General features: G+C 35.3%; 1 protein-coding gene across 4 annotated transcripts; it reads right to left on the bottom strand.

The window, feature by feature from the left end:
- Positions 1-1,343: 1,343 nt before the first annotated feature.
- LOC110794155 (uncharacterized) lies at positions 1,344-26,706 on the bottom strand. Of its 4 annotated transcripts, none has more exons than XM_056840770.1 (24): positions 26,473-26,706; positions 24,701-25,064; positions 24,495-24,587; positions 23,982-24,065; positions 23,708-23,800; positions 23,500-23,589; positions 23,205-23,303; positions 22,763-23,035; positions 21,901-22,650; positions 16,096-16,140; positions 15,886-15,976; positions 14,939-15,107; positions 14,517-14,676; positions 13,712-13,949; positions 13,066-13,249; positions 11,623-11,724; positions 9,991-10,317; positions 9,589-9,672; positions 9,349-9,507; positions 8,596-8,679; positions 7,684-7,821; positions 5,752-5,864; positions 2,988-3,154; positions 1,344-1,747 (listed from the first exon to the last, which is right to left on the bottom strand). In XM_056840770.1, exons 2-24 carry the CDS (start codon positions 25,044-25,046, stop codon positions 1,638-1,640), a joined length of 3,999 nt encoding a protein of 1,332 aa, XP_056696748.1. In that variant the 5' UTR covers positions 25,047-25,064; positions 26,473-26,706; the 3' UTR covers positions 1,344-1,637. The 4 variants fall into 4 exon arrangements, with proteins under 4 accessions (XP_056696748.1, XP_056696749.1, XP_056696750.1 ...); XM_056840771.1 differs by having other exon boundaries at positions 23,714-23,800; XM_056840772.1 differs by having other exon boundaries at positions 23,708-23,788.
- Positions 26,707-27,109: the final 403 nt, after the last annotated feature.

The following is a 27,109-nucleotide window of genomic DNA, read 5'->3' as shown; positions in this document are numbered from 1 at the left end:
TTAAATAATACATCTAATTTACCCTATGACCATCATCCTATTAAACAAATAATTTCATAAACACACTCCATCTCGGGGGACGAAGCCGCTCCTGGAGAAAGCATGAAGCTTGCTGGAGACATCGATACCACTAACCGGAATGAATGGTTGACAGGCGATGGAAAAAAAGAAGTGGGGGCGTTGCTTCAGGGCAAGCTGGATTGCAATTCCTTGTCCGACTCGGCTCCTTACTTGTTCCAAGTAAGTAAATAGGAATGACCTTACTCTAACGAGTAAGCCATGTTTGTATGGTGGCGTGATGTTCTACGCGAATCCACGGGCAGCGTGTGGAATGGCCGAGAGCGGACCTTTTGGGTTATTTTCAAACAAATCCAATGTTGAGCCAAGCCTTTCCAGCCGGTAGTAGCCGCTCACTCCGTTTGGCTTCCGCTGATGTTAGGGTCAATAGATCTGCATGAATTTGGAGAGAAGAAGCATTTAGATATAGGCGAGACAAGATAGTTAGCTAAGCCCCTTCCTTAGTTAATCAGCAATCTCGACTAGCACTCAGAGAGAATCAGCATCCACTTCTGGCTTTCATGGCCACCATCTCCCCGCTTGATCGGCAACCCTTTCTTCTTGGGTCAGGTCGTGCATAGATCCTTCCCGTCTTGGTGACAGGATTGATTTCGTGACCAGCTTTTGGCTATTAAAGATGCAATCGTAGCTTCCTTCGGTTCTGGAGGTTGCTTTCTTCGAACTATCGTAGTAGATCAATCGGAGGTATTTGGCCTCCAAAAGGGATTTGGGTTTTAGATCCTCGGGAAATCCCTTTTCTTAATACCCCTCCCACCGCCCAAAATGACATGGTCCCTACCTGTTTAATTATTAAAATATCTACCTAACCCCACTTGCTTTATTATTTTATTGCATTGAATGTTTTTTTCTTAATATCCGTGCCCGACCAAGTGTATCTCTTAAATAAATACGGAGGGAGTATAATTTAACACAATTTTTTTTTAACGTTTCTCTCTCTAATTTACTTATTTACAATTATATGTATCAAAAACTTAATTACTCATTTTCTAATTTTTTATTTTATTATTATTATTATTATTGTTATTACTTATTAGAGAGAAGCAGGGGTAGAAAAAGAGAGTGAATAGTTTTTCTTTTTGCTCATGGATAAGAGAGGGATGAGGGATTTTTTTTTGCTAATGGGAAAAATGAAAAATGATGAGTGAGAAAGTGGGTAGAGAGAGGGGGATGGTGATTTTTTTTCCACATGGTTAACAATAGTCTAATAACATAATCTTGTTTTCACGCGAAGTAGTAAATTTTCTAGAAAGAACAAAACCATTGCATAGACAAACAAAATTTAGCACCAGCTGAGAAAGTCAATACAATAGTCTTGAGTCTTGACTACTTTTTACACCTCCATTCACTGAGAAGCTTAGTCAAAAAAATCAATTAAACTAAATGAACTTTACATTTGTTCACCTGATTCGAATATACCCGTAAATCTGTACGTTGGTCCTGCTGTACAAAACATTTGCAATGCACCATTCGGTATATACAAGCCAAAAGGCCCAAAATGGCAAGTACTAACATATCACCCTTCTTACCTACCAACTAGTTCAAAAATCAGCTAAAACTCATTAATCCTGTATATACTTCCTACCGGTTCGAGCACTTCTTCTACGCCTTTTAAAGGCAATAATCTCTTCATCATCTGTCGCTGGTTGGATTGACTTGTCTTGACCCTTTCCTAAAATAAAAAATGCACATATAATCCGTATAAGATAAATCAAGAATTTCAAAGTACACGTTTTTTTGGTGGAAAAATAAATCTCAACACGAAGCACATTTGTTTCAATGAGCTAGTGAGTTGAACTTCAAATGAAACATTTTTCATCAGCGCCCAGTTTCCCGACAACTTAAGAAGGTCATCTCTAAGAAGACGTCAAAATCAACATGGAACAAGTTACCACCTGTCAGGAACTCCATACTAGCTGTCACCTTTATAAGCTAAAAGAGAATGAGAGGGAACATATTTGACAACACCACAAGTGGAAAGTATAGGAAGAAGAAAATAATATGTTGGATCAAACAGTTAGTCTTGATCAAGTAGCAAATTTGGTTGAGAGGATAGTCAATCGCTCACAGGCATGGACGAGGCACAGGAACTCAAGACAAAGAGTTCTCGAAAGTTTGCATCTCTACCCTGCCCCACCTGTTTTCAGTAGTTAGATATTCTATAAAAAGCTTACAAGCATTGAACTTGTTTTATAAAAATTCATCAATAATTGTGCAAAACTTGGGAACAGAGACGTATATCCATTTATGTGAATTGCAAAAGAGGTAGCCTATATGCATAATGGGTGTTGAACTTGAAACAGAGACGTTGGGACTCAAAACTCAAACTCACTTAAAGAGACAGGGAATATAAATAATAGGAAATGGTCCCACATGGATCTGTCAAGCTCAACTTTCATACTCGGGTTTTGGTATGGGGCTATGAGCAGTCATGAGAAAGGAGATTGGGGAAGTTGATGGAGCTTGTAAGGAGCACTGAAGTAGGAAAATGGGAAGAGGAAAAGAGGATAGTGAGTGGCGGAGGCAAGAGATAGAGGAGGGGCCATGGGTTTCATTCATTTCCATCCAAACAAACACCTTCTTCATTGAATGGGGTTCTAAAAACCCTCTTAACCCCCTCCTTCCACCAAACTGGTAGATCCATACTGCTACAAAACACCCACAAGGTGTTGGATACTCGTCCAAGTGGTGTGCAGGATAATACAAAGAGTAAAAAATTTCAACATAGTGTTATTGTATCTGTTTAAAATCACAACTTCGACTTCATGTTCATGGGGGAAACTAGGCAACCAGTTCAGATGAAACCTAAAGATTTTTTTATATTTCAGTAAGTGAAGGAAGGACCGTCCTTCATTATGAAAATTATATAATTACAAAAAAAGAAAAGAAAGATAGGCAGAATAAGTAGGTACCTTCGGCCATAAGTTTGCTGCTTTCATCAATCTGTATGCCTTCACAGTCCGCAGGTATGCTAGGATCATGACCTGATGACCTCTTCAGCCCCACTGTGATAACTCCACGATCAGGCTTTACTTCAGGACTTTCACATCTTCCGTTGAAAGGTTCCATGTAACAGAACCTGTAGAATAAACCAAAAAGGGGACAAAGAAAAGAGGAAAATGCAATTAATAAGAGAACATAATATCATTATCACAATACTAGAGTCCTTGGCCACCGAGGGAAGAGTAAGAGCTGAACCATGCCACAAAGTAACATTTGAAAGTTATTCTGAACCATCTAATATATACCAGAATACTTCAATTACTCAAAGGGCCACACTAGGATCTATCTACAAGACTGACTTCACAAAGATGGCAAGATCTTAGAGAACTAGATTGTCCAAACTGCCCATTATAACAAAGGATTTTGAAGTAACGAGTTATACAATACCCAATAGCATATATTTGAATCCTCTATGAGTACGAGTGCAGATTTTTCTTCCATGACCCATCTTGAAATGTTAATACCTGGAGCTAAATTTTCGTATGTTTGGTGATAGCAAATTATCAAGTACAGTAAAGTATACAGCTATGCCATTTCCGATGGAGCCAAAGATTCATTTGTTCTTTTGGCTGGGATGAAATGGACTAAATCAAAATGGCTCTTAAAACCTCTTCGCTTCCTTTCCATGAAGTAGAAGATGGTCGTTCCGTTATCGCTTTTGGGTCAATTGGAAACAACCTCTCTGCAATTGCGGGGGTAAGGTTGCGTACGCCCGACCCCCCCCCTACCCCGCTTCTTGCGGGAGCCTCTTTGAGGCATTGGGGGTAATGATAATGATGAGTAAAGTATACAGCTGAAATTTACTCCCTCCGTATTTATTTAAGAGATACACTTGCCTTTTTCGGCCGTATTTATTTAAGAGATACACTTGCCATTTTTAGTAACTTATCAACCCCACCATCTAATTAAATAATACATCTAATTTACCCTATGACCCACCATCCAATTAAACAAATAATTTCATAAACCCACCCTACCTCCCACCCCCCAAATGACATGGTCTCCACTTGTTTACTTATTAAAATATCTACCCAACCCCACTTACTTTATTATTTTATTTCATTCAATTCTTCTTCTTAATACCCGTGCCCGATCAAGTGTTTCTTAAATAAATACGGAGGGAGTAATATGCAACTTCTATCCATGAAACACTGATTTTGGAACAATTCTTTCCCCAGTTCCCATAGTGGTGACAACATGTTTTAGTGTAATGTGTACTTGTATAGTGTTCAATGCGATTTTCGAAGGTTGGTCTGTTTAATGTGGCCCACCAGTTTGTACTTAAATGTAACACAATGAAATGAAAATGTCAAGACGCTGGCCATCCTCCCCCCTCCCTAACAGACCGTCAAAATCAGTATTTTAAAATAATGTATATACTACCTCCGTATCAAAATACCCAAATTCTTATATGAGACTGTCCTCACCATCAACTGATGGGGAGACCAGTTCACACTTGAAAATTTAGGTATGTTACTTCTATAGTTTAGACATGTTACTTTTTTTTTATAATTTTAGAGGAGGTACTTTTTTTAGTTTAAGTATGTTACTTCTATAGTTTATACATGTTACTTTTTTTATACGAAGTAGTTTTAGGGGAGATACCTTCTTAGTTTAGGTATGTTACTTCTATAGTTTAGACATGTTACTTTTTTTTAAATAATTTTAGAGGAGGTATTTAGTTTAGGTATGTTAATTCTATAGTTTAGACATGTTACTTTTTTTAAAATAATTTTAGATGAGGTACCGTACTTTTTTAGTTAAGGTATGTTACTTCAGTTTAGACATGTTACTTTTTTTTATACAGAATAGTTTTAGGGGAGGTACATTTTTAGTTTAGTTATGTTACTTCTATAGTTTAGACATGTTACTTTTTTTTTATATATAATTTTAGAGGAGGTACTTTTTTAGTTTAGGTATGTTACTTCTATAGTTTAGACCTGTTACTTTTTTTTATATAGTTTTAGGGGAGGTACGCTATTGGTTTCGCGCTCGTCACACCATCAAGTTGATGGTGTGACTGGTCTCACAGGAGACGCGCTGATCAAAATAATATTAAGACAAAATAGAAAAAGTGTGTAAAAATGTGGGTGGATATAATATATATAGATAAATTAATATAGATATGTAAAAAGGTGGGGGTCACCGTGGGTGTAATAAAAAAATGGATAAAGTAAGAGAAAGTGAGTGAAAAATTATAAATGTTATTGGGGTAAGAGGGGTAAGATAGTAAATTTCCGTGTCAAAAAATAGAATAATGTACAACGTGAAGAACATTATAAAACGAACTAAAACAGAAAGTGTAAAGACCATTTTGAAACGGAGGTAGTAATCTCTCAACCAAATTTATGTGCCAGTTCATCAAACCTTCAGCAGCATGACTGCATGAGTGCACAGCGATAAAGTTTGAAGGAATTTTGATGGTGCTATAAACAATGACCAGGACATAAAGACATAATTGAACACTTGGATCAGACAACATAATAATAAGAGAACGTCATTTAAAAAAATATTGTTTTCCCAAGACAATTTTGTATTTATCACTCGTATAACTTTCACCAAAATCTGGAGCAGATTAATTTTGAAACTCAGACCATCCTTATGGGGGTCAGGCTTGTGAGATCAGACTTGCATGTATATTTAAATTCAAAGAAGACATCGTAGGAGAAATACCAGTCTTTAGGTAGATTCTTGCTGCCGGAGCTACCAGTTAACAATCTCCACTTCCTACACTTGTCACACTGCACCCATTCGTTATCAGGTTTGTATCGAGCATTGCCCTTTTTCTGACACAAATACAAAGACAGAAGGGTTTTATTCAGAAAACAAGGTATACGACCTGAACTTTTATGAGCTATCAAGCACCAGCTCCACTATATATATAACCTTCAGTGACTTAGCCAGTTGAAGGTGATCTAAATATTATACATTGACTGGAAAGGATTTTACTATGAAATGAGCAGTAAACAAGTAGTGCAGCCCGATAAATAGGTTATTGAATTCGCACAGTGATTGCACTTGAAAAGGTGACCTGTTATTCGGATTCTGTATCCCATATCCCCAGACACAAAAAATCATACATGATGACCAAAAAACTAGTTTATCTGGCCACGTTGACATTGCTAAAGCAACATAATAACCAATAAAGTAATACTGCATACTATATTATCAGTTGACCACATAACGCAAACCTCATCAGGCAATGGCATAAGCTGACAATAAGAGGATCACATAAACATGGTTCACAATTTTGGAATGCTACATAACCAACAAGAAGAGATTATCAGCACACAAGAAATGATAATGAAATAGTTCTTCTAGTAATGGACCATAAGAAAAAGTTTAAAGTGCCCATTCACAAAAATATGAAGCATGAGAGCTGACAATGAACTACCAATCAAAGGCATATAATGCAATAACCAGTTTATAGCAATTTGAAAGGGAAAAACACGACCCCATCCAGCCACAATAGACCAGATTGATGGTCACTGGAAAGTCAAATTAAGGTTGTTGCTCTGAGGCTACTCGTGGCCCACCTGTCACTACCACTTCAACACATCGCTTTAGTTTTTCTCCTACTCATACTACCCCTCGTTTCCAACCCTATCACCTTCAGGCTTTAAGCACCCACCAACAAGCCCTGCCCAGAGTTTCCTCATCTTTTCTGCCAAAATCTTATTGCCAGCTTCAAATAGTAGAGGGGACGGGACGACCCAAAAGGAAAATTTGAGAATTCAGAGATAAATTTTGCATGAAAGGACAGAATTCTAAAGTCCTGATGCCAACCAAAGAGTATTGCTTTTGGCCAACAATGAGGCTAGATTTCAGTTGACAAAGCGGATGCGAAGTTGCAGAGATACAGCAAGTACCAAGGCGGGAGAACATAAAAGTGAGTTTAGAGGCTTTTAAGATGCCCGAGGAGCTAGTTACATCTCTAGATTTCCGTAAGAGCAACAATTTCCATTACTGAGGGACATAATTCCACCATTCATTTGTTGTAAACTTAGCTAGCTCTTCTCTTTACCTTGGTCGTTAAGTTAATTAATCCAAGGGCTAAAGCCAAAAGTGGTTACCATGCTAGCAAATAAATGGTTCTTATCATGCTAGAAAATAAATGGTTCTCAGGTGAGAATGAAAAATACAGGAAAACTAAAAAGAGTTAAACACACGAGTAATCACTTTGCCAGTTTTGGAGAGAAAATGTAGTTGTACCACTGTTAATCAGAGACTTACGGCTGGTTTGGTAGCAGGTAATAAATGGTGGGAATGAGAATAAATCTTAGTGCTATTTGGCAAGAAAATAACATCACGATGTCCATGGTAATGAAATTTGTCTCAAATTTGGTGTTTTTCTTCATAAAATTTGCATTCCCTCTTAATACCACTCCTCAAATGGAAATGGATGGCAAAGGAAATTTATAAAGAAAAAAAGATAATTTTGAGTGAACTAGCATTACCATGGGAATGAATATTAATTTTCCTTACAAATGTATATACAAATTCATTCCCAATGACACCATTTATGGCCGGCTACCAAACGGGCCGTTAGGATAGCCAAACTGAGCAAAATCATACATGCATAAGAGTATAAAATGAAGAATATACCAGCTGTACTGGATCAAAATACGCATCCCAGTATTCATCTGCCTTCTTTCCCAACCATTCTTCAAGCAAAGCATATGGTTCACAATCTTGGAATGCTTGTTTGTTGCTATGAACCCAAACTCCACCATTCCCATCATCCTGTGTTTAAGAGGAGGATAAAAGATGGTTTAACCGCACAGTATTCACAATTTACTAGACGCAACAGGCAGATGATATATACTGCTTGCAGACGACATGAAAACATAATGACGTGTACAGAGTTATAGACATATATAATTGTTTGATAAGATTACCCAGGAAGAATTATTGGGAAAATAATTACTGCAGAGTGCAGACCCAATCAAACTAATAATTAAAGACTTACAATAGGTGAATAAGTCACAAGTTCAAATCCCCCCCTCCCCCATTTGTGATTGTAATGCCCTTGTGGTTCATTTGCACAAAAATGTAATACTACTACCTCCACATTTTTTACTTGCACCATTTGATGTTTCACGCTTGCCAATGCAAATCTTTAGTCATTAATATCTCTAATTATACATTAGCTAAAATAATAAAAAATTATTTTGAAAATATATATCGAGACGAATCTAACAAGATCGCACATGACTATATATCATTATGTATAAAACACAAAAAATGATAAAAGAGTGTGAATAGTGTAATATTGCAAACGGTGCAAGTAAAAAAACGGAGGAAGTATTAATAAGCTCAACTGTCTTGTACTTCTTGTTTTCCATGAAGAATATTGCCTCCAGATTCCAGGAACAAGTGTCCAATGAAAACCCAAAATATTTGTTTTAATCATAGGCATGAGGTTTGTGTATTACAAGCTCCCTATTCCACCTTAGGCAAGTGCCTCACCAGAAGCATTGGTGCGATGGCATGAATTGCTCGAGGAAAAAAGCTTACCATCAGTTTAGTTACATCGATAACACCAATTACACCTCGACCCATATCAGCACTGTGAATCATGCCACCGACTCTCTTGTATGCCTGGAAAGAAAATAAAAAAGTGAGATAAAAGAAGGCAGCTTTTGGTGGGAGTTGGAGGGGGCGGGATTTATAAATACAATCCTTGGAAATTACAGCAGCTCAATCAATAGTTTAAACCATCAGACGTTTTCTTGAGGTAAGATAGGCAAGAAAAAGCAGGATGAAAACCCCCTTTTGCAGAAACAATTTTTCAAAAAGCTAAAAGATATTATGGCGGAATCACAGTGAACAGTTCTGTCCTTGATTCCTTCAGACCATGTATGCACTTTCTTTCTTTGCTTGTTTTGTTTTTTTGGCAATTTAAAGTTATATTATTACCAAAGTAAGAGAAAAAGGAGTTGGGCAACAGCCAGCCCCTTACAACCAAACATCCTATATCAACCAAACAGCCTCAAAGAGGAGACTCAAAAAGATAAGCCTAATAGGTAAGATTTTTGAGAATCAGAAATCCTACTAGCTTCTTTGCCATATTTCATTGACCACACGCATCATCAACAACTCATATTTTTTGATAAAAGATATTTTGGTGACATCTAATTTTTTTTGGACGACCAACCAACACCGTAATCATGCATTTCCATTCTAAAAGCACGTCATAAACCCATCAGAGAAAAAAGGGAAGCTTGCAAAAAACATTAAAGCTTTCAACCTTCAGCCGTCCATATTTACCTCTATTAGACGGCCATGCCAGTATAAGAATATTCCACTGTTTGCCTCATCCCACTCTATCTGACAGCGACCAAGAGTTAGCTGAACTTGTTTGCCCATTATTTCTCCATTTATCAAAGTGGTACTATTTAGAGATTTGGACAAGGGCCGACTTTTAACCTGTCAAACGGAGTACAATTTCCCAATCACCAAATAGAAATTAAGGAACCAAAATAGGATGGTAAAGTTAGTGGAAATTACCAATGAGCCTTGAACATATATCTTCATTCTAGGCTCTAAAAATATGACTTCCAAATAAGAACGAAGTGAATAATCTATAAGAACCTGGAAAACAAAACAGGTGGAGAAAAGCTGCAATAAGCATTTACCATAATCATCATGAAAGTTGAAAGCATCGGATACCATATATCTGGTTGACTGACCACGAACACCACAAACAATTTAAATATCAACGTCGAAAAAGAAAGACAGAAATACAATCCAAAAAAGGCAAAGAATGCACATTGATAAATAAATGATAACACAAATAAGATTTGTGAGCCTACAAGACTAAGAAAATTTTGCAACATTGTTTACCACTTATTTTACAGCATGTTTAGCAATATCATCAGCAGGAATATTTGAAGAGAATGTGCTTCCAACCTTTCGACTTGTCTGTCCAGGACGAGTTCTGACACGTCTAGAACGAATAAATATGTCACCCTGGTGAAATGAGCTCCCACCACGCATGCCTGCTTGCCATTCCAATGTATAATCTGATCCCCATTTATCAAGATTCCATATATAGATCTGTGTTCCTGTATTTCCTCCAAACAGGCCAGCTTTTTCCCCAATTAGATACTCATTAAATGGTGAGAACTCCTTCATCGCATTCAAGTTGTGCTGTGCTAATGCTTCAGACTGTACACTTGTATCAACGTCCATGCACTGAGCTTGCCGACAGTAGCTGACAACAGGTATCTCCACATTCTGCATTGTTCATAAGCCATTTTGAAAACCATACAAACATATACCCAGAAACTGCACAGGCAGTGTACCCAACCATAAACACAAACAAAAATATACTTTACATAGTCCACATGAAAAAGAAATATACTTTACATAGTCCACAGGAAAAAAGAATGTGGTTATCTCTGTGAGGGACACGGGCTTGCAGAAGCAGCATCTTAAATGTGTTGTTGACTTGTTGCACATTATGGCAGTTTCAGCATGAGTTGGAAATTTAGAAAATTGTGGGTCATTATTTTACAGACAATTTGTTTTTTACCACCTAAAAAAATCGAAAATTTGTTTTTTACTACCTAAAAACCAAAACTTGTTTTTACCACCTAAACAAAATATAAAACTTGTGTTTTTACCACCTGAAAATGGAAATTAGATGAAATCGTTAATGTGAGGAGCCACAATAACGATTATGCCTTTGATATTTTCTCTTCTTCCACAATTTCATCTATTTAACATCCCTTCCCTTCCTCTGCTTGGTTCTCTTGCATGAATTCACTTAATTTTTCCTCCCATTAATTCACAAAATTGACAAAGTTCAATGTTAGTAAAGAGAGGAGGGTGAAAGAGTCAAAGAAAATCATAGAGGGTCGTAAAAAGTTAGGAGGGAAATTGAATTAGTGGGCCTCAATAACTATATCACAGGTGGTAAAAAACAAGTTTTGATTTTTTTTTTTTTAGGTGGTAAAATACAAGTTTTAGTTTTTTAGGTGGTAAAAAACAATTTTTGGGTGGTAAAAAACAATTTATCCTTATTTTACTCCGCCGGTGCTTTTATAATAATGTTTTTAAAAATGCCTCGAAAATAAGATTATCAATACCGCATCTTAATAACACACACACACACACACACACAGACAGAAAACAGAGAAGCAGTTAATCAAAACATTTATAGGAATCTTGTTTTTCCAACATGAACTTTATTACAGTATGTAGCAGAACTTTTATTTGATCCCAAGACACCGATACACACAAACATATGGAGGGGGAGGGGGGGTGTTGTGGAGGCTTATATCCTTTCCCACATTTGATGATTACTAAGAAAAGCAACACAAATGAAATCGAGTTGACACATAGTCATTAGAAAGACAGGTTACACCGAAAGTTTAAGAAAGGGCCACATGACCCTCATTTAATAACTGCAAAAGAATTGCAACATTACAACATAGTGAATACACACAAAGCAAGAGTAAGACCGACAGAGAGTTTGCACCCCAGAGAATTGGTGAGGGTAGGGCGGGCGGGGGGGAATAAAGGTTGATGGTGGCTTACGTCTTTCCCCTCATTCAACGATTGCGAAAGAAAAGCAACAGAACGAGAATGGGTTGTCTGTGTTAAGACTAGAGCATCTCTCCCCAGTCTCATTGAACCTGTCTGACAATAGAAAAACAAATCTTGCATTAGATGAAGAGGAATGATTCCATGGTCCAAACAAACAAAAGCAAGATATTCAAAAAGGTTGACTGAATTCATGAAACGTCAGGAGCTAGGGTGCGGCACAACCCCCTTCCTTGGTGTTGCATACTTTTCAATTCATTTGATACTCCACACAGTTCATTCACATTTCTTATGCAACAAAGATGACCCCCCAATTGGAGATCCTAGACCTTACTTTATGCTGACTTTAAAGTCACTTGCAGACATAAATGCGTCAGGGAGCTAGGCTTTCCAAGCAGATATTACAGCAAAAGAAACCATTCTATCATCCAATCAAAATTGAGTACAGCAGATGACACAGGGGCTCGAAAACTCTGATTTTTTTTTTTGCTCACAACAAAATCTCAGTTAAGACACAACTTTTACATTTGTATTTTAGTTTTTAGCCCGTGCTATGCATGAGTTCTACTTAGTTTTTAGCCCGTGCTATGCATGAGTTCTACTTTTTAAACAAATTTGTATAATGGTATTGATATAGAAGTTGAAGGGGCAATTTACTGATAACGTGATTGACTATTGATGAATGAGGAGGTTATGGATATCAAAAGTTTGAGGAGGATCGTGCAAGACAGGGCCGTCTCCGGAAATTTGGAGGCCCTGTGCTAAATTCAAATATTAGGGCCTATAAATTTTGAGGAGAATTATTTAAGATAAAATGCATAATTACTATAGTATTAATATTGTTTTGTGAATAAAAAAATATAGAGCCAAATTAATGTTATATATATGATGTAATATTTTATGTGGCTTGGTTTTACAAAAATGAATTGAAAGGTTTGATAGACACAAAAATGGGTGATTCTTTTCATCATACCCCAAAGAAAAAGGAAAGGTACATGGGGCAGGAATCGAACTCGGGTGTCATATCCCAGATACATACCTCCCTACCAACTAGGACAAGTGCATTTATTGTTTGAACTAAGCAACTAAAAATATATCAGATATAACATAATTGAGGTTCAACTAGCAAAAGTTCTTTTGGGCGCCAAAATTTTGTGGTCCGGTTGGACCGCCCCAAAGTCAGGCCTGGTGCAAGATATTAATTGTTTTTTCAAATAGAAAATAAAAATAGAATTTGTAAGAAAGTGAAAAGTGGCATCCAACTATCCAAGTTTTCATGTTTTAAAATATTAGTACAGATGTTCTCTTCCCTTCATTGCCCAATCTCCTAATGTCTAGCTTCCAACCTTTGTTTGGTACTTTAGTTCGTATTTAACAAAAGATGCTACGTGTCTGATAAATGGAACATACGGCTGTTTCCAGATCAGAAGATAATACCTTAAAGCCAACACCAAATCTCCCAACACGGTCTTGATTATCATCATCTGGTACTTTGTGCCCAAATGAAATCATCCTCAATATATCTTGGTGGTTCATTCCAACACCATCATCAATTATAGAAAGCATAGGAATCTCAGAGCCCACAGCCTTATCAAATATAGTCTCAATAGCAACCTCTAGCCTGTTAAAAAAAGTTAATAAATAATGGAAACTACAACAGATAATAAGATGCAAAATAATACTCTCTGTCCTAAATAATAGGCCACATTTGATTGAGGCCAAATAGGTTGAACTACCACAAAATCTCTCTATGCAAGTTTTCATATTTCCAACATGCCACATAGGGGTAGGTTTTAGGGAGAACACATGCAAGTTAGAATTTGAACTTACTAAATTATTATGGGATGGCCTAAGCAAAACTGTGGCATACTTTGTACTTCGTATTAGTTAGGAACAGAGGGAATAAAATTATTTACCCGTTGTATACACACAATCAAAATCAAAGACATCGCAGAAGTCATAAAGTACACACTTCAAAAGTCATTTTTTTCTTTACTCAATAAGTTCCTCATTTGGAAGACACAGATGGAAGCAAAAGATTAAACAAGCATGAAGATCTTGAAGACACAGCATTTCTACTGACCTTGATGCCCTTGCATCCCTCGAATTATCAACAAGCTCCGCAATTGCACCAAAGATCCAGCCAGAATGAGCCTGACCAAGAGTTTTCAAATAACTTGGGTCTGTACGAACAAAAGTCCTTTCTGTGGAAACATCTTCCTTCACGGAAAAGGGCTGACGACTATGGACTGCCTCATTACACTTGGAGATAGAGGAACAAGGCCCCTTTTCAGCTGAACTACTTCCCTTCACATATGCATCTGACTCAAATGCAACGACATGTTTCATATAAGCATCAGGAGAAACAGAGAACCACAAAGGACACAAACTCAAATAATAACCACAATTTCCATTACCTTGAGCTTTCAGCACAACCAAATATACACAAAAATTATAGTCACAGTCTGATAGCATAAAAGGCAGAAAGAGAAATGACTCTCAGCACCTAAGTCTTAGTAATCCAACAAAAAATGTTTTCACAAGATAGGATCCCAGTTACTCAAGTAATTAAATGGTTCATTACGTGAAAATGTATGTCTAATAAGGTTTTTAAGTTCTCATTCACGAGTTTAATGTATAGCTGGAGATATACTCTATATTTTGAGGACCAAAAAAAATTCATTCTAAATTTTATAGATAAGACAAGATAAGACAACCATGGAGCATTCTTTACCTTGAAGGTTATAACTGTTGTTGTTCACAGTTCTCGATATCGGGCGTTTCTATGAGCTATATTTTTCCACAACTGTTCTTTATCAGACTTTCCGTTCATAGTTTTCTTCTAGTTAATCTAATCAGTTCTTTGTGATACTTAGAGGAGGACTCACCTGATGCTGCATGTCTTTGGTCAACAGAGGTGTCACATACTTCCCGCAACTCATAAGCTGCCACAGCATGGGTAAAATACAAGCCACCGTCTGTTACGCTATAGTCGCGTTTAGGGGGGTGTACATGAACCTTCAGGTTCGGAAGTTCCACAGTTGCAACCTTTAAAGAATGATAACAGAACATCAATAATATGCTTCTGTCTAGGTGCCCTCAAAGAAAGTTTGCATGAACGTTCTTCAGTTCACAAAAGTAGATGCATCTAATATGTGATTGAACTTTCTTTGAAGGGTTAAAAATACAATACATAACATACTGTTATCAGTTTTTTACATGTTCCAAAGTAGTCAGACAAGGCACTAGGAAGAAACAGAGAGACATTATCACAACTTCAGAAACAAAAAGATTATAATGTAATGCTTACTTTATCATTCTTGTACAGAAAAGTCAAAAATTTTATCCATTCACTTTTCTGGTACGATTCAGATCTCTCATTCGATGCCTTGAAAAATGGAAAAAGTGGAAACCGTGGCAACTCATGAAGACCTTTTATGGAACTACTCTTAACTATATCCACATTCCAAGAAGAAGATCTGCACGTTAGAAGTAAGACAGTAAATACCAGCAAATCCACATTCTGATTTTTTTCCAGAAGAAGTCATGCACAAATAAAAGTGAGTAAGCATCTTTTTACACAAAGAAAGTAAGATAAGTTTCTGCAGATATGTGCAATATATTTAACCTACATGGCAAAGCAAGAATCGTGATGATATTTTTTTCAACATCTACCTTTCAACATTAAGAGACACATGGGAGAGCTTTTATTGACAATTTTTATTAATCAATAGGTCTTGCACGCATCCCGTGTACAATAAATTTATTGTTCATCGGGATAACTCTTACCTAGTTTTTTATAATTACTTCTAACCTGTTTTGGTTAACTTTTTATATTATTGAGTAATTTTTTATGGAAAAACTTTTTAAAGGGTTACATGTAATTTTGTACATTATGAGTGGTTTTGAAGGTATAATTTTTATCAAAAAGGAAATAAAATCTCACTTAAAAATAAAAAACTTTTAAACGAGGTAACTTCATGTCCGCATTACAATATTTATTGCACACCTGGTGCAATTAAGAATTTGTCTATTAATATGGATCAGACAAACCTACAATTTAATGTGCCCTCCAAATATCACCAAAGGGATAATATGAATAGTAATGGCACACAAATAAAAACATCAAGGTGGCCCTTGATTTGAACACAATTGACAAAAATGGATTGAATCTGGCTAACATTTATCATGAATAACAATAGGAAGCATACTATGCCCAGCACGATGCAACTATGCAAGTAAGCAGAATGCACATACGGCTGAATGGGAGGAATCAGTGGATTCGTGCATTTTGCAAAACAAATAAGTTTACAATCTTTAGCAAGTCTAACAGGACAGACAGAAGCATCTGCAAAAGAACAAATGAAGCACAATTACAAATTTTGAAAGTGATCAACTAAACTTTACGAATTTATTAGCTTTCAAAGTCCAAATAATCAACTAACTGATACTCCATAATAAACTTGCCTTTCTCAGAAGAAATCTTGGTCTTCAATTTCGTCATTCCGGAATCTAGCAAAAGGAAAAGTAACAAAAATAAGTAAAACGATCGAAAAACGGAACCACAACCATAACATGGGTTTTGGCATGAGTTGCTTCTGGGGAGGAAATTCAACATACAGACTAGCTGGAGACCAGTTAAGTAAAAACATGATAGTGAAGAGAAGTAGAAACTTAAACAGTAATAGACATGCTAACAAAAACATGAGATAAAGGAAGGTAGAAACATGCATAATTGATATAAACCATTAATATATAAAGCGAAATGAATTAAAAAAGGTCAATCACCCCCACCCCATCTTATTCCACAACTTGAGTCTAAAACAATTACACTGAATTGTCATAAAATCTCCTCCAGGGGTACACGTCGTCTTGTGACTTGAACCGGACCGAGTTAATCACCTTCCCTATATTTCTTCATGTTTTATTAGATTCCTTAGTTTGAACTTTTGATAAAACTTGTAATAATTTACTACAAGTACATATTTCCTGCACTTCCCTGTTATTAACATAAAATTCTCTAAGCAAGTTATTCACACACCCATTCATATATAAATGGTTAAGAAAACTTGGCATGAGAAGCCCCTGCAGAACCTGCTCCCGTAACATGCTTAAACCCTCAAACCCTACCACAAACCTCCCACATTCATTGTTAGATAAGTTTCACCCCAATTTTTCATCTTAAATCACTACCATATCAAATAAGTCCTTCCAAGCTTAAGTTGCGGAAAGTAGCACACCAAACATTTATAACTAAACTCACATTCCAGCAGTTCCACACTTCCACCATTGCTGATATGAAAAGACATTGGTATATCTGGTTAAAATGTTAGATCGGTCAAATTACTTCATCCACCATCGACGACAACCACAGCCACAGACAGAATTTCACATTTTAAACACTCAATTGAAAGCATAATGTCAACATTCAGCCGATTCTATAGTTTAAAAATACTATAATCAACTTAAAAAACTAATACATTAACCAATCACGACAACAGAAAATCCAAAAAATCACAGATATTGATCACAAATGCCTCACACACAATATTAAAACTAACTTGATTAACATAGAAGCAAAAAAAAAACACGCAAAGATGGAATATTTATTTTATTTACAAAATTTAAGTCAAAATAAGAATACATTGATCAGAACAGCATAACAGCGAGAATTTTCCGCAATAGTAGAGAATTATCAAGAAACGAACAATACCAGAAAAAAACGGAGGTATTGAAACCCTAGAAAGCCGGAAAACGTCGAAATTGGCAAGTGATGAGCTGATCGTACAGACTAGAGAGAGAACTTGAGAGAGGAAATTGAAGAAAAATGCAATTGCGGTAAGAGAGAAGAAGTTAGAGAGAGAAGTTGAAGGAGGAGAGAGAAAAGCGTCGCAATGTTACATGCAGCAAAGAAGGGAAGAAGCGAATCGCCATTAGTAGTAAAACCAGTGCTTGCTCCGTGGTAGCAGAAATGCAAAAGAACAAGAAAAAGAAAGAATGTGTGAGAGGGTGGAGCCGTGGAGGTGGAGGAAGAAATGTGTGTTTTGTCGTTTTTACCCCCTGACGATTCGAGACCCGCTTAGTCTTTGGCGTTTACTCCATGTCAATGTTCAATTGACCTTATTATTCGCACTTATTTACGCTATCTTGCCACTCTGATTGTCGCTTTTCATGAAAACTTTCTATTATCGGCTTTTTGATACGCGGAACTTCGTAGTTTTGAGTGTGGGACCGCTTCTTACCTGAATCATTTTTCTTTTATCTTTCTATTCTTTTACGGAGTACAAAAGTTCTTGCACGCACAAGGTGTACAATTAATTTATTGTACACCAAGATAACTTTTACCTATTTTTTTTGTAACTTTAACTTAGTTTTGATTAACTTTTATATTAGTAAAAAAAGTTGATAGATAAATATTTTAAAGAGTTCAATGATTAATTTTATACATTATTAGTGATTTTGAAGAAATAAGTTTTATTAAAATGAAAAAAATTATCACTAAAAAATAGATAACTTTTACATATATAAGCTTAACTTTTACGCATTTTTAATTAACTTTTACTCCGGTGTACAATATTTATTGTACAACCCTTGTAAATAAGAATTTGTGATTCCTTTATTGATTTTTAAGAGCGATTTCCTTCAATATTGTTTAAAGAACGTCAAATTCCCAAAATGCGTCACTTTTTAACTTAATTCCCACCATACCGTCCACGTCAGCATTAAAACCGGTCTTTTTTTTTTTTAACGAAGCGACACTAAACCGCTATCTCAGGTAGCGGTTGACTTAAGTAAACCGCTATCTGAGATAGCGATTTATAATCACGTACTATTTATAAATGGTAAAAAAAAAAAAAAAAACCGCATTAGCTAGGGGTCGAACCCACGATCTTCTACTTAGGAAACAAATGCTCTATCCACTGAGCTACAGACACTAATGTTTGATAAGGTAAAATTGAAAATGTTTATAATTAATATTAATAAATGGTTAAAAAGAAATAAACACATTAGGTAGGATTTGAACCCACAACCTCTTACATGGAAATAACCCACTCTATCCACTGAGCTACAGACACAATTGATGTCACAAGAGGTTACTTCTAAATTATATTTCTATTTAAACTGTAATTCATGTTAAAAATAATTTACAAGTAAACCGCCATCTGAGATAGCGGTTATGTTTTAATGCAAACCGCTATCTGAGATAGCGGTTTATAACATTGAACCGCCATCTGAGATGGCGGTTTGCTTTAAAACGAAACCGCTATCTCATATGGCGGTTCAATGCTGAACCGGAAAAAAAAAAATACTTCTTTTTCTCCCTTGCTTACGTGGACGGTATGGTGGGAAATAACTTAAAAAGTAACGTATTTAGGGAATTATTGGATCTTTAAGCAATATTGAAGGAAATCGCTCGATTTTTAAAATTCACATCTTAAACAAAAATTCAAAACATCTCCCTCCGTATGTCTACGGGACGAGACGAGACGAGCCGAGTATTTGATTGTTCGAGTTAGGCTTGATAAGAAATTTCCGTACTCGAACTCGAGCCGAGTTTAACCAACTTTCATTTTTCTAGTTCGAGCTTGGCTCATTTAAGTTTTTCGTTGTTCGAGCTTAGCTCACGAGTAGCTTGTCTAAGTTCAAGCTCGAGTCGAGCCAAACTATTAGCAGACGAGCCTTAATAAACGAGCTTTTAACAAACGAGCCTTAAAAAACAAATAAGATCGATATTAAAGATCATATTAATAAGAGAAATGTTATTTTCAAAAATTATAAAACATAAAAACATAAACTTAAAGGTTTTGACCTTTAAGAATATTAATATATCTTTGATTGAAGAAATAAGAATAGTAAACATATACGATTTTGGTAGTTTTGGTAGTATTAGTATTTAGTTAATTTCTTACCCTTAATTTTAACATAATCATATGAATAACATCATAATATATTATTTGTTAATATTTTATTATATTTACTATAGAAACATTTTTTTAGAAATTTAATATAAACGAGCTTTTAAATGAGCTTATAAACGAACACGAACGAGCTTGGAAATGAACATGAAGGAATTGCTCCCAAGCCTAAACGAGCCAAACAATAGGTTGTTCGAGCTAGTATCATTTATTAAACGAGGTCAAAATTTTTGTTCAAGCTCGTGTTATTTACTAATGACCGAGCTTTGACCGAGCTTGTTCACGAGTGAATCGGCTCATTGACATCCCTATAGATTAGTCCCGTGCACGCACGAATATTTGAAAATCTATTACTTAATTAATAAATCTCGAACGTATTATTTTATGATATAATATATAATTTTTTCCCTACTACGTATTATAGATTTTATATGTTTAATATGATGATTTGACTATAATATTTGATATGATTAATATGCTATTTTGTCCAAAATATTGAGTACGGATATTTTTTATTATTGATATGACGAATTGAATAAACTATTACCAAAATTGTCTAATAATGTCATATTCTATAATCCTATACTTTTTTTCCATAGATAAACATTTATACAAAAGGAGAGAAAATAAAAATAAAAATAAATGTGTTTTTAGAAAATGGTTTTCGGCGGGAAAAATTTACACTAGGAAATGGCATGTCATTCGGCCATTCCTGATTTCTCTTTTAATATAATGTAATAGATATATAGATTTTTCTAATTGAGTATCCCAAACAACCGTCATATTTCTTCAATTATTAAATTCAGTCCCATAATTTCTACCCTTATAAAGAAATATTAATAGAGAAATTGTCCTAAATATTTCCAAACATTTCGTACAAGAAAATGTGTCGAAAACACAACAAAACAACAATTCATAATAACATTAAATGCAAATCAAGTACCTATGTATTTTATTTTAAAAAAAAATTACCTTTTGTTATAGAAATAAAATATTAAATTCAAACTAATTACCCATTTAGCCGCCAATTTCGAACCTTTGCCAATATATTATACGAAGTACTAAAGTGCAGTTTTATTTTTCCTCTAAAACCTTGTACATGTTTTTTTTGCTTTTTTTTATATTTCAATTTAATGTTCTGTTAGAAAGTAGTGCAACCACTCATTACTAGTCTACATAATCACACATTGTACATTTTCTCGTTGAAGCCTACTCAGTAATAAACTACTCGGTAATAAATACTCTCGACTCTTTATTAAGCTGGATAAGGTTCATGCTATTGTAAGTTTGAGGAAGTCATTTCGGCATGCTGTGATGTGTTTCAAAACACATCACATGGGCATTTCTGTAAATAAATTGAATTTTAATGGTACATGTTTTAATTGTAATGGTACATTTTTTATCGTAATGGTACATGTTTTTATCGTAATGGTACTCCGTTTAATGAAATGGTACTTTCCTTTTAATGAATGGTACACAAAATGCCCTGTGATGTACATCACAACATGCCGAAATTTCGCTCCCTAAGTTTCTATCTCCGGAGTAACATTTTTCACTAGTTTTTGTAATTGGGTGTAGAGTATTTGATCACAGGACAGTAAATAAATAGTGTACGTACCATTTTGGGTGTTCTTTGTCAACTTCCTACTTTCACTTCCTTTTCCTTTTAATATCAACTTTTTTACCATCATAGGAAAAATTCCACAGTATAGTAATTAAGGCCAACGTTCTATATTTGTGTCACTATATCCTTGTCATAGATGATAGATGATATTCCCTCTCTCCCAACATTTCTTTTTATATCTATACTACCCACTTTCAGTTACTTTTTAACAACTGCTCATAACAGGATGCGAGGCTTTATGTTGGCCAAAGCATGTCATGGGCCCATGGCCCCCTTAGAGACCCAAATTTCCCTATTTTAAAAGGCTATCAAGCGAGTATTAATTCGATACTAGTATAGCCTCCTTTGGCCCCCTCTAATATTCGAGTCGCTTCAGCCCCCCGTTCTTAATCTCCGTACCCATCCTAAACGTCAAACGATTTTACGAAATAGAGTATAATAATAATGTACTTCGTAGTTCGTACTATGTACTAGGTTGTATTAGATCTTATGTACAATGTACCCTATATATACTCCGTAACAAATTCTCAACCATGACAATTCTGCATAGAATCTAATTACCTATTGAAAAAAAACACCTTTTACCCCTCCTTTATTGTAACTGAAAACCAGTCACACAAGTTGCATATTGGAATAGTTCAAATGGCCAAAGATACTTCAAAAAAAACATGCATGCATAACAAAGTACGTAGTATATGGAATGATAAGATTATGAAAAGGAAATCTACTGACCTTTATGATTTGATGACGATGATCCATGTTGTACACCATCCTGTTTTTCGAGTTTAACTTCTTTACGATCTGATAACGTCGATGATCCATGTTGAACACCATCCTTTTTTTCCCGTTTAACTTCTTTATGATCTGATAACAATGATCCATGTTGTACACCATCCTGGTTTTCGGGTTCAACTTCTTTATGATCTGATTCTGAAGACTTTGTTTCTAGCCTCTTTGTAAAGCTAGCTTCTTCACTATCTTTGCATGATTTGGTTTCCAACTTCTTTGTAAAGTTGGCTTCTGCATTTTCATGGGACGATTTTGTTGCAAGCTTCTTTTCAAGGATAGCTTCTTCTTTTTCTTCGGATGATTTTGTTGCAAGCTTACTGATGCTAGCTTCTGCATTATCATCATTGAGCGATTCTGTTGCAAGCTTTTCTGTAACATTAGCTTCTGCATTTTCTTGGGATAACTTTGTTGCAATCTTCTTTCCAAGATTAGCATCTGCATTTTCTTTGGATGATTTTGTTGCAAGCTTCTTTCCAAGATTAGCTTCTGCATTATCGTTGTTGGGCGATTTTCTTACAAGCTTCTTAGCAAGGATGGTTCCTGCAATATCTTTTGATGATTCTGTTTTAACCTTCAACTTAGCTTCTGCATTATCTTTGGAAGATTTAATAGCAGAATCAACTTCTCCGTTGCCTTTCGAGCATTTCGTCTCAAACACCTTTGCAGAGTTGGAAACAGGTGCAGGAGCAAATCCTGGAAGTGAATTTCAGTATTTTTGTAATTCAATTTCAAACACACAATCCTGGCCATCAATTAGTTACGCGAAATATGTCATTAACAAGCAGGATGTAGCTAACTAAATTACCTTTCGAACGATAAGAAGGTACCTCCGACTTACTACTTATAGTATGTCTAACTTGTTTTCTAGGTTGATCATCAAACTTTCTAAAATTTGTCATTGACTTGAAAGATCTCCTTGAAGCAGCGATACTTTGCCTGTTTGGTGATCTATTAAGACCATGCCGGTTATGTTCTTCTGTGTCCTCCCAACGTTTTGCACGATACTCGTGACGCTTTCTCTTGAAATTCGGTCTTGCTTCATCATTATAGTCTTCATATGTTGATGAGTCTCGTCGAACTAAAAAAATACATTTTAGCAAATTAAGAAGCAAAACAATGATTTTATTGTCACGTTGAAAGGGTATGTTTAACAGCATGACTTACTAAACATAGACAAAGGTTGTTATTGACATTGGTTTCTCCTGACTAGATTAAATTGTAAAATAAACTCATGGAATAACACTCACGTCTACTACGAGGTGGGCTATTATTAGAATATCTTCTTCTTTCACGGAAATTTGATCGCGACAATGGTTGATCCGGAACCGTATCCTCTGTTTGGCGACCTAAAGAAAATTATCAAACAAGTTAAGTAGGCAAACAATTACTCCCTTTGTCCGAAATTGATTGTCACATTAATAGTGTTATTTAAATTATTAATATACGAAATATACTATAACTGGATAGAGGAAGTAGTTAAATTAGTCTTTCCTGTCTGATCACTTACAAATAAACTTATGAAATAAAAACATTCAAAATTACCATAAGCTGGACGGTAAGTATATCTGCTCCTTTCAGGAGAGTCTGATCGTGAAAATAGTTGAGCCGGAACCATATCCTTTGTTGGGCTATCTAAAGAAGATTATAAAATTAGTAATGTAACAGCTATAACCGGGTGGAGGAAGTACTTTAATTAGTTTCTCCTGTATGATTAATTTTGCAATCAAACTTATGAAATAATAACACTCACAATTACCATAAGGACTATCAGAATATCTGCTCCTTCTTTCAGGAAATTTTGATCGTAAAAATTGTTGAACCGGAACAGGATCTGTTAAGTGATCTAGAAAAGATTAGCAAACAAATTAATTAATTGTCACATTGATACTGTAGCTTATATAAGTATTCGACAATTGATAGGGTAGTTTATATTAACCGCATAGAGGAAGTACTTAAATTAGTTTCCCCTTCTGATTAACTTGCAAACAAGCTTACGCAATAATCACATTCATAAGTTAACTTACCATAAGATGGACAATCAGAATATCTATTCCTTCTTTCAGGTCGTGAAAAGGGTTGAGCCGGAACCACATCCTCATCCGGGTAATCTGAAAAAAGATTAGCAAACAAGTTAGAAAGGCAAACAATTCCTACCTTTCTCCAAAGTTACTTGTCATACTGCTAGTGAAACTTGAATTAACAATGGAACAACTATAACGATATAAAGGAAGTACTTAGAATAGTTACTCTAGCCTGGTTGATTTGAGAAAACGTGCTGAAATAACGGCAACTTTTGTGTAAGATCACCTTACCGAAAAGACCACTTTGATTGCTAACTAATTAGTTCTAGTGCTTAACTAATTAGTTTCATTGCTTAACTAATTGGTTTCAGTGCTTAACTAATTGGTTTCAGTGCTTACCTAATTGATTTCAGTGCTTAACTTATATGACCCCAAGGTGGTCTTTTGTATAAGACCGTCTTATATAAAAGTTTGTACTGAACCTACCGTATGACAGAACATACATCAGAATATTACCGTATGACAGAACATCAGAATATTTGCTTCTTCTTTCAGAAAAAACTGATCGTGAAAATGGTTGATCAGGAACCACATCCTCTGTCCGGTGATCTAAAAAAGATTAAAGAACAAGATAGAAAACGATTAAATTAATCCCTCCATCTGGAATCAATTGTCACGTTGACAATTAAATTTATGCTAAAATTAAAATTGTAAACACTCACAGCTACTACAAGGTGGATCATTAGGATGTCCTCTTCTCTGATGAAAATCTGACCGTGAAACTGGTTGACCGAGATTTACATCCTTTTCCAAGTAATCTTCAATGTAACTCTCCCTTGGCCTTGCATTCACTGATCTTATCCATGTAATAGAATGTTTAGTGTGAAATGTTCTAGGGTATTCAGTATTATCATCATCCACTTGTTGCTTGAACCTAGAACCAAAACTTGTAGACCACACATGATCATTAGGCTCTATGATCTTTAAACACTTTTGTTGGTCGCGTTCACAATAACCACTTCGATTGCTTCTTTGTCTTATTGGCCAATCTCCAACGTCTGTTTCCATCCTCAATGTAAACTGAAGCTGGAAACAGGCACAAGTATATTGTAAGTATACAAACATATATAATATGAATGAGCAGGCGAAAGAGATTCATATCTAACTACGAGAAATGTTTAAACAGAAAATTTTGTTGTATATTTGCAGGATGAAATGACCAACAATTGATATATTCCCACAATTCTTATGTAGTACTTGTCATTTGAACTAATTTATTTCAGTGAAAATGAAAATATTGTTTGTCATGGAAAAGAAGGTTTTCCTCGAACCAAACACAAACCCTAATCCCATCCCACATTTCCCCTTATTCCCATGTATGTTAAGGTTCCCATAATTCTAAATCCAACATCCTTGCCTCTTCCTTCTTTATCTACTAAAACTACTGATTCCACCCCATTACTGCACTTTGTTCAATTCCGCTACAACCACCTATTCTTTTCGATAGTTAAACGTATTAGAAAGGAGTCAAAGATCAAAACATTTAGGTAGCCAAAGCTACAAACACCTCATACACCAACAAAATCAACACGATTACACCAACCCGACACGAATTCGATGCAATATGTGGTTTTCATCCCCAAAATGAAAATCAACACGATCACACCAACACGACACAAATCCGATGCAATATGTGATTTTCACCCCCCCAAAATGAAAATCAAGGTGGCTTTAGATTGTCTCTTTGATGATGTCAAAATCAAGGCAATTTTCCTACTCATCTCCACTATTTGTTACTCACACACATTCTACAAAACACATCATCTTCACTACACTTAGAGATGTATATAGGTCGTACCTAGTGCACAAAGCTCCCGCTATTTAGTCGTAAGGTCTAAAGAAGGTCTAAATGTACAATAAGAGATGTATATCTATAGTATAATTCCATTATTTAATACTACTTGGAGTTCAGTCTATTGTGATCTTCCTTTTTCTTCAAAATATTTACCAAAAAATTAGATGAAAATTAACGAATTTTAAGAGTTTAATGTGATCTCCTTCTGATTTTCACCAAACTTACATCAATTCAAGTAAAGTTCGAACTACTCTTAATCTTTCTTGTTAATGATCAGACTACTTCTACAGTTCTACATATCAAAATCTACTCTTTTACATAATCAAACTAATTTTTTTTAATGAAATTTAGTTAGACAGTAATTAATGGAAGTGGAGTAAAAAAATATGTAAAAATTAAAAAATCATTCAAAAATTTAAAAAACTCAAAACCTATTAGTTTTCCCTACACCAATCAAGTTAAATATAGACCCTAAATTTAAATACGAAATTGATAATTCGGCCATGCATCACAATCAAAGATCAATAACTTTGTTTCTTGAAATCAAGAAACACCAAAATTACATGAAAAATACGAAAGTAAACGGCAAATAAAATAAATAAAAAAATGTTGAAAAAGAGTTGAAGAAAGTAGGAATACCTTGCGACTTGTGTAGAAGTAGAAGACGGTTTATGGGTTTGAAGAGAAAAAGAAGAGAAGAAATAAATGGGGTTCTGTTCGTTCTACTGTAGAAAATGTTGATACTCAATTTTATCATCTCGATTTTCGAGAATCTATTATGAAGATCAAAGACAAGATTTTGTTCATTATGTGCATTTTTGGGTAAAAGATTTCCTGTCAAAATAGGTCTCTGACTCTCTGCTCTCTTCAATTCTACTCCGTAATACGACGAGTCTACAAAGTTACCGATTTTTAAGACTTCACTTGTGTAGTTGCGTACGACCACGAGGTTACAAGAGTTGGTTATGATACTCCTAATACACTCGTGGCGGTTAAATGGCTAATGATGTACGTAGTATGTACTACTCCGACCTCCTTATTCAGTTGTTAACTAGCTTTTGAGCCCGTTCAAACTTTAAAGAACGGGCGGTTGTATAGTGATTATTTGGTGTGTTTTTTTAAGTTATAATTTTATTGAGCTTGTGATTTTAGAGAGTATATATGATTTAAATAGAGGTAAATTTTGAAGGTTGAAAAAATATATGTAAATTAAATAGTGTATTACTATTGAGTGTTAATCGGAAAGATGGAGTGGAAGATGCAGAATTAATAGATT

Source organism: Spinacia oleracea, chromosome 3 (genome assembly GCF_020520425.1).
Source record: "Spinacia oleracea cultivar Varoflay chromosome 3, BTI_SOV_V1, whole genome shotgun sequence".
Lineage (NCBI taxonomy): Eukaryota > Viridiplantae > Streptophyta > Magnoliopsida > Caryophyllales > Amaranthaceae > Spinacia > Spinacia oleracea.
Note: the sequence above shows the minus strand (reverse complement) of the source record. Positions and strands in the feature narration are given on the sequence as shown.

What these genes read in the sequence shown, in the direction of transcription:
- LOC110794155 (XM_056840770.1), bottom strand. Translation starts at nt 25,046, where the DNA reads ATGGAAACAGACGTTGGAGATTGGCCAATAAGACAAAGAAGCAATCGA. An exon ending in TATATGTTCAAGGCTCATTG is followed by an intron (nt 9,508 to 9,588) that starts GTAATTTCCACT and finishes TCCGTTTGACAG; the next exon opens with GTTAAAAGTCGGCCCTTGTC. An exon ending in AAGAATCTACCTAAAGACTG is followed by an intron (nt 3,155 to 5,751) that starts GTATTTCTCCTA and finishes TTTATTCTACAG; the next exon opens with GTTCTGTTACATGGAACCTT.